Source organism: Thamnophis elegans, chromosome 1 (genome assembly GCF_009769535.1).
Source record: "Thamnophis elegans isolate rThaEle1 chromosome 1, rThaEle1.pri, whole genome shotgun sequence".
Lineage (NCBI taxonomy): Eukaryota > Metazoa > Chordata > Lepidosauria > Squamata > Colubridae > Thamnophis > Thamnophis elegans.
Window position 1 is genome coordinate 167,329,907 of NC_045541.1, and position 12,831 is coordinate 167,342,737.

The 12,831-nt window shown below is 44.7% G+C and overlaps 1 protein-coding gene across 1 annotated transcript in view; it reads right to left on the bottom strand.

Annotated features, from left to right (window-relative positions):
- The window catches only part of ANO8 (anoctamin 8), an 84,567-nt gene that overhangs the window by 53,595 nt on the left and 18,141 nt on the right, over window positions 1-12,831 (bottom strand). The window contains 1 exon segment of the mRNA XM_032208397.1: window positions 3,775-3,907. Coding sequence (XP_032064288.1) covers window positions 3,775-3,907 — 133 coding nt within the window.

A 12,831-nucleotide genomic window follows, 5' to 3' on the forward strand; every position in this document is an offset into this window, starting at 1 on the left:
CCTGGCATGTATGTGCATGTGGGAAGCTGAGCTTCCAGTTTCCAGCACATGCATGCCCTCCGACCAGCTGGTCTTCACACAGACATGCACACCAGAAAGCGGAAGACCAGGTGATCAGTGCGCATGCACCACGCCAGAAACCTGAAGCTCAGCTTCCCGTCTCGCACATTCGTGCTGGAGAACTGCTCTTCTAGTTTCCGGTGCTACACCCCCCCCCCCAACGCACATTCCTGTTTCGGCACTTGGTGCCAAAAAGGTTCACCAACTCTGTCCTAGAAGTTTAAAAGAAGGATCACAATTTCTGCTCTAACCTTGTTTTTGGTTTTCAACATTTGCCGGAATAATGTGGTTTCTCTCTGCCCAGAGGCACCTGACAGTGAGATGGGTAGCATATACATTAAATAAATAAATAAATAAATAAATAAACAAACAAACAAACAAATAAATAAATAAATAATATGTCCTGTAAAGACTGGACTACAACATTAAACATAGTAAGATCCACACCACAGTGGTGGGTTTCAAATTTTTTAGAACCTCTTGTGTAGGTGTGGCCTGCTTTGTGGGAGTTGCTTGCTGGCCATGTGATCGAGTGGGAGTGGCTTGGCAGTCATGTGACTGGGTGGGCATGGCCAACTTGTAAAATTTGGTGAAACTCACTTAACAACACTCTTGCTTAGCAACCAAAATGTTGGCTCAGAAACTCTGGCATTTAAAGCACGCAAGTCTTAAAGCTGTCAAGTTACAAGACCTTTGCACCCCTAACCCTTTAGAAAAAAAACCCAGGGGTGTTAAAACTTGGCAGCTTTAAGACTTGTGGACTTCAACTTCCATAATTCCTTCTCCAGTCATGTTGGCTCAGGAACTCTGGCATTTAAAGCATGCAGGTCTTAAAGCTGTCAGGTTACAAGACCCTTGCACCCTAACGCTTTAGAAAAAAAACCCAGGGGTGTTCAAACTTGACAGCTTTAAGACTTGTGGACTTCAACTCCCAGAATTCCTCCTCCAGTCATGTTGGCTCAGGAACTCTGGCATTGAAGTGTGCAAGTCTTAAAGCTGTCAAGTTACAAGACCCTTGTACTCCTAACCCTTTAGAAAAAAAAACCAGGGATGTTCAAACTTGACAGCTTTAAAACTTTAAGGTTTAGATAGGACTCTTAGAGGTGGGCAGGGCGATTGGTGAGCCAGCCAATCAGTGAGCGGTGGGTGGGGTAAGCGTGGTGCAGACGGGCGGGGGAAGGAAGCTGGAACCAGTTCTAAATGGCATGGTAGATTTGTGGAACCTCTTCTATAGAAGAGGTTAGAACTGGCAGGAACCCACCCCTGATCCACACCTACGGCTTTATGGAACTCAGCGAGTAGTTTTACTATTTTATGTTTACTCTGATTAAAGAGAAACTGGACTCAGCAGATGAACGTAGAGAGGCCACAAGAATGTCACAGATTATATTACCTACAGTAAGTTGCATTCTGCACTTTCCGGGTTGGAAATGCACCTGGAGGATCATTGACAACGTAGAGTTTTGGCAACATACAGCTTTCTCAGAGAAACTGTGGAGCCCCATATGGAGAGGGGGGAAGAGGTTCAAGAGCTACATGCTAAAATCTCTCAGGTTGTATCTAACAGATTAGAACAGTGATGGTTATTCTTTTTCTAAAGATGCACCAAAACTGTTTGTGTGTGCGCTATCGCGCATGCCCACCCACCTGCACATAGGCAAGCGACTCCCTCGCACAGGGGGGATTTTTGTGCTCCCCAAGCTCCAGAGGCTTCCCTGAAGCCTGGGGAGGGTGAAAACGGCCTACCCCGGCCCTCCAGAGGCCGGGGGAAGCCGTTTTCTCTCTCCCTAGGCTTCAGGAAAGTCTTTGGAGCCTGAAGAAGGCGAAAAACAGGCCCAGTGGGCCAACCGGAAGTTTGGAAATGAACTTCCGGTTCACTCGTTGGGCCTGTTTTTTGCCCTCTCTAGGCTTCGAACGGCTTTTCTTAAGCCTGGGGAGGGCAAAAAACGGCCCAACCGGAAGTTCTAAGTATAAACTTAGAAGTTTATACAGGTAGTCCTTGACTTACAACCACAATTGAGAACAGAATTTCCATTGTTAAAGTCAATGGTTAAGTGAATCACACCCGATTTGATGACTGTTTTTTTTGCCATGGTTGTTAAGCAAATCACTACATTTCTTAAGTGAATCATGTGGTCGTTAAGCAACTTTGGTTTCCCCCATTGACTTTGCTTGTTGGGAAGGTAATGAATGGTGATCACATGACCCTGGGGTGCTGCAATTATCATAAATACATGCTAGTTGCCAAGCAACCAGAATTAGATCATGTGACCATGGGAATGCTGCTACATTCGTAAGTGTGAGCACTGATCATAAGCCACTTTTTCACTTTGTCATTGTAATTTTGAATATTCATTAAATGAATGGTTTAAAATAGAAGACTACTTTATAGTTTTGTTTGGCAAGATTCTGTCCATTAGGTATAAGAACATGAAGAGTGGAACTCAATCGGATTTTGCTATGTTGTCTCTGGGCTTGGGCCTGACACTGTCCTACATTAAAAGACCAGGAAAAAATATTTTTTCAGCCATCTTTCCTGAAGGTCTCACATTTTGCCTGCCTGAGTTCTTGGGTTCAACTCCAAGCTCTTCAGATTACAAGGTGATAGCACAGAGATGGTCTCTAGAGGCCCTTGAGATTTGTTGATGTTAGAGAAGATAACCCTGGCTCAAATAGAGTATTACAGGTAGTCCTTGACTTAACAACAGTGAAGGACTACCTGTAATATGTAATATTTATGACTGTTCAAAGCTACAGGGCTGAAAAAAGGGACTTACGGCCACTTTTCACGCTTACGACCATTGCAACATTCCCATGGTTACGTGATCAAAATTCGGACAGGCGGCAACTGACTCATATTTATGACAGTTGCAGTATCCCCAGGTCAGGTGATCACCTTTTGCTACCTTCCGACAAGAAAAACCAATGGGGAAGCCATATTCACTTAACAACCGTGTTACCAACTTAACAACTGCAAGGATACGCTTAACAAATTGGGCAAGAAAGATAGTAAAGTAAAAGGGGCAAAATTCACTCAACAAATGTTTCATTTAGCAACAGAAATTTTGGGCTCAGCTGTGGTCGTAAGTCAAGAACTACCTGTAGTCAGATTCTGTATAAGCCTGCACCATGCAATACTGGAAAATATATCCATTTTCATGGTTTTGCTCCATCTCTTTAGACCAGGGGTGCCAAATTCAAGGCCCACAGGCCCTATCTGGAGGGTGCTTAAATCTGGCCCATGGGGCCAGCCGGGAAATATCAAAGGACTGGCCCGTGAGGCCTCTGCCAGCCAAAACGCACTAAGGGACGTGTGCGGGGAGGGGGGCACGGCCCATTTTTGGTTGGTAGAGTGCTGCTGGAGGTTGTGGAGGCCCAAAACGGGTTGTACGGGAGCCTCGTGGGGCCCATTTTTGGCCTAGTGCTGCAGTGGCCACCCCCACCCCACTTGGGTTCTGCAGGAGGTATCCTCCCAGCCGGCCCACAGAGGAGAACTACAATGCTGATCCAGCCCTTGAAGAAATCCAGTTTGAACTTCAACTCCCAGAATTCTCCAGCCAGCATGCTCAAAGGTTGAGAAATACTGCTTTAGATTAGCCTTCTAGTGCCTCCTCCAGCAGTAGTTAAACTACTAGGCTATCTGAGTCTTTACTGCCCATCTACTCCTGCCAACTTGCCCATCTATCCCTCTTGCCAACCTCCAAGAGGACTTACCTTTCATAAGTTGCTGTGACAAAGAATGCATAGACCCGGGTGTGCTTGTGATGCCGAATCTGGATGATGAGCTCTGGGATTCCCAAACGGATGTGGTTCAACAACCATAGTAATGTGTGGTCATCAGTTGTATCTGGTAGGATGAAACACAAATGCATGCTTTCTAATTATGCAAAAACTAGTTGCACTTGCAATCTTCCTCCAATTGGAAGTTAATCTCATTCATTCATTCATTCACATACTGCAAGCACTCACGACAAACATAAAAACGCACACCAAACACCCACATTCATGGTTCCAATGCTTTGGGAAAGAGTTGGAAACCTATTACTCTCAGGATCCCTCATTATTAGCTACGTTGCCTGGGCCTTCTGGGGATTAGAGTTCAGCTATAATTAGCAGGCACCGGTTAAGTCTGTCCCGTGTCATAAATAATGCTCAGTATGACATTGGGTAAGACTAACACTCCCAACACTTCACATAATTTGGTATACTAATATGGTGCCTCGATGTCAGTAACAAGCAACCTAATCGGCGGGCATCCATTCACGTGGCAGCCCTGCCACAAATTCTCAAATGCAGAGATGAAGATAAAAGTGCTTGACATGATACACATGCTGAACAACTTCTGAAACGACGCAGAGAACCTTCTTCCTGGTTGACATCAAACATATCTCCCGTGGATAGCCACTTCCAAGGGTCTGTGCATCAAAGTCGGCAAAATGGCAGTGTCACAATTCAAACTGGATTTTATTGTGACACTCTGTTCACCATCTTGCCAGTTTGGACACCGTAACCCAATTTTTCAGATGCTGCTGACTGCAGAGGTTGTCTTATATACTGAAAATCCTTCTGGGGTTTCAATCAGCCCAGAAACAAAGTGGCAATCAGTGAAGACTGTGGTACTGTGTTTCTCTGAAAATAAGAGCTATCCTGGAAATAAACCTTAGCATGATTTTTTACACATGCACCTAATATAAGTCCTACCCCCCAAATAAGCCCTACTTAAGCGTCTGTGAAGCTGGTTGCCTGTCTGTTATGTCTAGTTGCTCACAGTGCCGCCAACACGAGATGCAGCGAGGCAGGTGGGAGGGAGGGAGCTGCCTCACGCACCCCACACTTGAGAGACCGCCTGCTGCCAATCACCTCCACTAGACCGATTAGATCCCATAGATTAGGCCTCCTCCGAATTCCATCCGCCGGCCAGTGTCGACTGGCGACTACTCGGAGGAGAGCCTTCTCTGTGGCTGCTCCGACCCTCTGGAACGAACTCCCCGTGGAGATTCGAACCCTCACCACCCTCCAGGCCTTCCGCAAAGCCCTTAAAACCTGGCTGTTCCGACAGGCCTGGGGCTAAAGAACTGTTGCCCCCGTCTCGAATTGGTATGACTGTTGTGTTTTAATCATGCATTGTTTTTTATGTCGTTTTAAATTCTTGTTTGTATCCCCCTTCCCTGGTTGAGTTGTGAGCCGCCCTGAGTCCCCTTCGGGGGAAAAGGGCGGCATATAAATAAAATCAACAACAACAACAACAACAACCATGTCCTGCAGAAACCCATGTGGCCAGCAGCCCATTTCTTCTGCTTGCGTGTGGCTGCAACAGAACACCAGTGCAACAACTACAAGTCAAAGCAGGTGTTGGGGCATGGATGGCCTGGCTGTGGGGGCCCTAAGGTAAGCCGGTGCAGGGCATGTGGAGCAGCTGCACCGTTACCTGTCTCATGATGGCAGCACTAGCACACTGCGCAGCCTCCTACCCTGTTGGGCCCCGAGCAAGCAGAAGAAGCGAGTCTCCCTTACATGGAAAAAAGTGACATTCCCCCAAATATAAGCCCTGGTGCTTATTTATGAGACAAAAAAACCTATAAGACCGGGTCTTATTTTGGGGAAAACACAGGTATTTTAAGATAGAAGCTAGCCACCTCACTTGCTGTTGCTTGCTGCATTCACTGCAGTTTTCAAATCATGCATTAAGTAATTCCCACATCAAAACTGACACATTTATTGCATCAGGCCAATGACTCTATCCCTGTCCAGGAATAACTCGCACATCACCCCAAGTGTGGTTTAGTGTCCAATGTCAAAATCTCCTCTTTTTCATCTGGCTACACCTAAGCTAAAATCTGCCAGCACGGCCAGTGCAGAATCTTTATTGCTCACTAGAACTGAACAGTTAATTGTCTTCTGACAGTTTTAGTTGCTGCTAACATGTTATAACCTTCAATGTCACCTTTTCCTCCCTCCTTTTCCACAGCTTGCAGGATGCTCTCCTTTCTGCTTCCCATCTCGTGCAAGTCACAGTGGATTATTTACAGTGTCAGCACTCCTGTCCTAGGCGATTCCAGCTTCCCATATATTTTGCTGCGGTAAATATCCAGGATCAAACCCATCTTCACTATGAAATTCATTGATGGACTTGGGTGTTCTGACCTAGGCTTCACCAAATCACGAAATAGACTCCTTGTCCTGAAAAAAAACCCTTTTTATTTGGCTAGTGTGAATTCCTAGCATTCACATCCAGCAAAGTCCCGGCAAATAGTCTTTCAAGGGTGAATTGCAACAACAAACCTTATCAGTTCTTGGATAGTTGTCAGACGGATAGTTTCCAGGCGTAACGCTGTACAAGGAAATACTTGGCAAGGAGTCTCTCAGATAAGCAAATCTTCCAACTAATAATACGAACTAATTGTCTCCTGCAAACACCACTGCCCTTTCACTCCTATTTACTCCCTATGGGAGGGGCCATTCAGCATCCCCTTGTGCCTTTACTCATGAGTCAACCTCTTTTCCTTAATTGTTCCCTTCTCCCGACAGCTCTGCGCCTGCGAACATCGGGAACAGGCTCCAGCTGTTCTTCTGCCCCACTGATCTCCGACTCCAAAGGTAGCTTATAACTGTTAGATGGCCCTGGCCCCATCTCTGCTTCTGATGCAGAGCCCTCATCAGAGCCTTCCCCCAGACTCCAGGACTGGCCCATGTTCCTCCCCAACCTCCTCACTGTCCGAGTCTGCAACCAGTTCCGCTGGTGGGCCACAACATTGGGGTCATTCCTTGTCTCTCAGCAAAACCTGCCTCACAGAATCGTCACCGTGAGCAAGAAATGGAGAGAGAGTTAGGCACATAGACTTTCTTGAATTCTGGGAGGAATGCCAGAATATAAATCTAATAAGATTGGTAGACCAATAGTGAAAATAGTTTTAGGCTCACTCCCAAAGTATGTAGTGATAGTGAGTGAGTACAATCCAATTAATAGCAAAGTTTTATTTTCCCAGGACAGTGAAAATAATTTCCATGAATCATTCTATTTACTGGCTCCTGTTGCTGCTGTTTAAAACCTGCATGTGCTTTTCTGATGCTCTGATGTAGTAAAAAGAAAAAAAACAAACACCTGGCACATTACTTTTTACTCCAATTCTCTTGCGCAACTTTGTGTATTTCTGTCTCTCTTGAAGTTTTTAACTATCATGTGCCTATGATGCTATTTAAGTCCAATTAATTAACTGCTGGGCCACATATGATCTTGTTATGAGCATAGCTGAGATGATTGCAAGCTTATTTTAGTGAAGGCCAGCTATCAATATGAATACAAAGAAGATTAAGGTCATTAATAAGCATACAATAACGACTATGTCCTTTTAAACAGCCAGCAGTTCATGCCATTAGTCATAAATTATTGTAACGATATTCCATCTTTCTCTACTTAATGGATTTTCTGAACTATGAGGAAAACACAGGGGAGAAACAGAAGAAAACAGAGGAAAGTTACAAGAGAAGGGAGTGGTTTCTGGGCCTCATAAATTAATATAACTGCACAATATAATTTATGAATACTGACACTCTGGGCAGATTTAGATAACCTTCTAACTTAGGATAATTAAACAAGAATTGCTGTGCTCACATATTTTGACCAAATAAACCATATTATGGTACAGAAGGATCTTGACAAACTTGAACATTGGGCACTATATAATAAAATGAAATTCATTGGTGAAAAGAGTAAGGTTCTACATTTAGGTAACAAAAACGAAATGCACAGGTACAGTATAGGTGGTACCTTGCCCAACAGTAGTAACTGTGAGAGGGATCTTGGAGTCCTAGTGGACAACCATTTAAATATGAGCCAGCCGTGTGCAGCAGCTGCCAAAAAAGCCAACACAGTTCTAGGCTGCATAAACAGAGGGATAGAATCAAGATCACGTGAATGTTAATACCAATTTATAATGCCTTGGTAAGGCCATACTTGGAATACTGCATTCAGTTTTGGTCACCACGATGTAGAAAAGATGTGGAAACTCTAGAAAGAGTGCAGAGAAAAGCAACAAAGATGATTAGGGGACTGGAAACTAAAACATATGAAGAACAGTTGTAGGAACTGGGTATGTCTAGTTTAATGAAAAGAAGGACTAGGGGAGACATGATAGCAGTGTTCCAATATCTCAGGGGTTGCCCCAAAGAAGAGTTGCCCCAAACTATTCTCCAAGGGACCTGAGGGTAGAACAAGAAGCAATGGGTGGAAACTAATCAAGGAGAGAAGCAACTTAGAACTGAGGAGAAATTTCCTGACAGTTAGAACAATTAATCAGTGGAACAGCTTGCCTCCAGAGGTTGTGAATGCCCCAACACTGGAAGTCTTTAAGAAGATGTTGGATAGCCATTTGTCTGGAATGGTATAGGGTTTCCTGCCTACGCAGGGGGTTGGACTCGAAGACCTCCAAGGTCCCTTCCAACTCTGCTATTGTATTGTAATTATAAAACTATGGATTAACATAATGCCTTGGTTCCAATCAAATGTTAAGAAATGAATTCTGTTCTTGTAGCACAATAGATCCCGCATCACCAAAGCCCATTTTAGTCTGGTGCAGTGTGTCATGTGAACTCAGAGTTGCTGCGTTTTCTATCACACTGTTTGAACACATTTTATAGTGAATAACTATAACTGATCTAGTTACAGAGAGTGCAGAATTTCCCATTTCATTATGAACAGGGACATATCTCTTCTTTTATACCAGCAAATCCATGGACATAATAGCTAGTTTAGTCCTTGAATCCATACCAGCTTTGTAAATTTATGTCACGTTTTACTTCTAAATATGCATACCAGCTTCTTTTTACAATGCTTCTGTTTAGGGCTGTGATGGTGAAGCTATGGCATGCGTGCCCGAAGTGGCACGTGGAGCTATGTTGGCTGGCACGCGCAGTGTTGCTCATTCCTCTTCTGGGTTTCTGGCATGCATGCGTGCACAATGATCAGCTGGTTTTTGCGTATGCGGCAGTGTCGGAAACCGGAAGAACTAGTCTTCCAGTTTTCATTGTGTGCATGTGTGCTGGCCAGCTGATTGTCACATGCGCATGCGAGCCACTAACTGGAAGGCAAGCGGGCCGGGGTGCATGCGCACACCGGAAACCAGAAGTTAATTTCCCAGTGTGCGCATGCCCACTTGGCAGCTTCTCTTCCAGAATGTGTCCCCGCCGAGCATGCACGCACATTCCCTTTTCAGTACTTGCCAACACTGGTCTAGGATAAAACACGTACCTTGTTAATTTGTGAAAATATCAGAATACTACATATGCTTTTAAATGAAATCCGGCCCAAGATGAATGAATGTTTTTAGAGATCTATGTTAAGGCATAACATGGAGTATCTTGATTTGGTATTTAATATAAACCTGTTTGGTAGATGCTAGTCTCTGGCACCCAATATTTGGACTCCAATCTCCCCCTGCCCCATCCCCCATGAGGTTGGCCCCAAACATTGCAATTTTCCAGAAATTCCTTAAAACATGACTTTTTCAGGATCTCTGTTGATGGGCTGCATCATGTATAATATTATGATATGTTCCTTTTGTCACCTTGTTATTTTTATTTATTTTTAACTGTTTTAAACGGCTTTGGTATAATGTTTTTTGGGTAGTCCTCAACTTACAAGAATTTGTTTAGCAACTGTTCCAAGTTAGAACAACTGTCAACTCTGGCCTGACTGAGGCCATTTTGGAGGCTTCAGTGTTGCCACAATGATGCTGAGGGATGGGGAGGGGGGGACTAGAGATAGCTGCAGTTTTGTAGCCAAAACAAAATAATTTCCCCTGGGAACCAAGGACATTGCCACAGGTGGCTGAAGAGAGGAGGAGTGAAGTTTCCAAGCAACCAGACAGCACCTTGATTGGACCATGTGACTGATTGTTTGGGAAAGAGGGAAAAACTTTACTTTTAATTAGGTGGAAACTGTGGGAACTTTTAGAGTCAATTTTCACCAGTCTGTGCCAATATGATATATCCAATAAACCTGTTCTTTGAAGAACCTGCTTGCCTTGGAGTTCTGTTTGCTATGGGTGTATTACTTGGAACCCTGACAGCAACACTGAAAGAAGTGATTTACAACCAGTCCTTGCACTTACAATCATTGCAGCATCCCCACGGTCGTATTATCAAAATTTGGTTGCTTGGTAACTGACATATATTTACAACTGTTGCAGCATCCCGGAGTCGTGTGATTGCCATTTGCAACCCTGGCATCAAGTTTATGCCAAGCAAAGTCAATGGGGGAAGCCGGATACACTTAACGACTGCATGATTCACTTAACAACTGCAGTTAACAATTGCTTGTTGCAAAAAGTTCGGAAAATGAGGCAGGAGTCACTTAACAGTCACTTTGCTCAGCAAGAGTTCTGGTCCCAACTGCGATCGTAAGTCAAGGGACTACCTGCAATTATTGGTTTTGTTGCAAGCGTATGCTGCCCAGGCTCACTTTGTGTGAGATGGGTGGCCATATAAATTGGATTGATAAATAAATTAAAGATCTTCTGTGAGTGAATGCATGAGGAATTCTCTCTAGGTCCAGATGAATCCACTACCATGGATAAAGTGAAAGATGCTAGGAGTTGAGAAATCTTTGGTGCTCTCTGAGCATGGTTATTTTCTTGCAGACATTTCATTACTCCAACTAGGTAAAATCAACAATGCTCTGATGATGTTGCCTAGTTTGGGTAATGAAAGGTCTGCAAGAAAACAACAAAGCTCAGAGGACCCCTCATATCAACTCTCAGCTACAAATATTCTCCTTTGTTGGTTATTTTAAATGTCTGTTTTGTATCTGTATGTTTCCTTTCCCGTTTTGAGTTGTTCGCCGCCCTGAGTCCCTATAGGGAATAGGGCGGCATATAAATAAAATAAAACTTCAAACTTCAAACTTTATCAATGCTGGGGAGTTAGATGAATTGCAACTTCATTGGAAGAACTTCAGATCCATCACCATTGCTCTAGGACAGGGGTGTAGTTCAAGGCCCACTCTAGCTTCATGATGGTGAACCTATGGCACACATGCCACAGGTGGCACATGGAGCCACACCTGAGGGCACTCAAGCTGTGGCCCTAGGTTAGCTGCAGTGCGCATGTGTGCCAGGCAATTGATTTTCAGCTTTCAAAGGGCCTTTGGAAGGCCGGTGGGAGGCCATTTTCACTCTCCCCAGGCTCCAGGAAAGCCTCCAAAGGCTGGGGAGGGTGAAAAACGGGCCTACCGGGCCTACCTACAGGCTGTTTCCAGCCTCCGGAGGCTTCAGTCAGGCCTGCTAGGCCCAAAACAGGGCAGGAGGAGGTCGTGCGTGCGTGCGTCGGGGGGCTGAGATAGGGGAGGGGTCATGAGCACATGCACGGGGGCACGCAGGGGGTTGAATAATGGGTGTGGGCACTCACGCACACGCTATCGCACACGTGTGTGCGCTTTCAGCCCCTGAGCCAAAAAAGGTTAGCCCTCACTGCTCTAGGTCAAGGCCCGCGGGCTGCATTCAGTCCACAGGGTGCTTAGATCTGGCCTGCGGGGCCACCCTGGAAACAACGAAGGACTGGCCCGTGGTGCCTCTGCCAACAAAAATGGAGCTTGTGAGGGGCACATGTGATCCTCCCGGGCTCTGTTTTCGCTGGCAGAGGGCTGGAGGAGGCTGTCGCAGATGAAAACAGGCCTGGGAGGACAATGGATTCCCCCAGCCCCACCTGGGCCACCCTGCCTGACACAAGTGACATCGATCTGGCCATGACTCCCACCCCCCTGAGGTCAAACACAACCCTGATGCAGCCCTCAATGAAATCGAGTTTGACACTCCTGCTCTAGGTAATTCATTCTAATAATGACCCACTTGGACCAAGAATTTCTCCTGATCTTCAGCTAAAATCTTGCAGCTAAGATACACAAGACCTATCCACACAACCAATGTCACACACAGACTCATGCCTGCTTGATATTTTCCCTAAATAGCATTAAGGTTAGAAGTGATTTAACTCATGGTAAAGAACCCACGTGATAACCACATTTCTAAAAGGAAATGCTAATCACACCCTTATTCTTTTTTCACTGACGGTATCGTGTTCCTCGATCATAATTTGTTGAATTGCCCCTCTATTTGCTAGGTGCAGCATTCTTGAAAAACTGAGCGCCATCAGTTTTTAAGTTAAGGACACATTAGCAAAACACTGACTTTCAGTAGGTTATTGCTGTGACTGAAATATGCATCTGCAGCAAACCTTATGTAAAACAGCTGGATGCCTACTGCAAGATGCCTTAATGCTTATACATATGCATTGATATCAAACAGAGAAGATGCATCAATTTTCCCATTAGCAAATTAACTGCTAGAAGGATTGGAGGCCGTGCAGTGGTGAAGACATAAGGTCAAAGCTTGCAAAGTGGATGATGAAGCCCTTGCTGGAACAAAACCATCAAATAGGAGCATTGATTGTGATGGGATGTAGTAGGCTGCATTCCCAGGAGTGCATTCCATAGGAATAAGAAGCAGCTCATTCCAGATATTTAGTATGAGAGAAAGAGAGTGAAGACAGCCCCTCCCTAATTGCTTAGAATATATGCAGGTAGTAAAGTACTTAGTTGCCACAATTCTGTCTATAGGTATGGAACAATAAAGAAAATTGCTATTAGAATTAGTACCACTTTATAAAACCTTAGTAAGACCATACCTCGAATACTGCAGCCAGTTTTGGTCACCAAATTACAAAACAGATGTTAAGCTTTTGGAGACTAAAATATATGAAGAACATGAAGGATTAGGA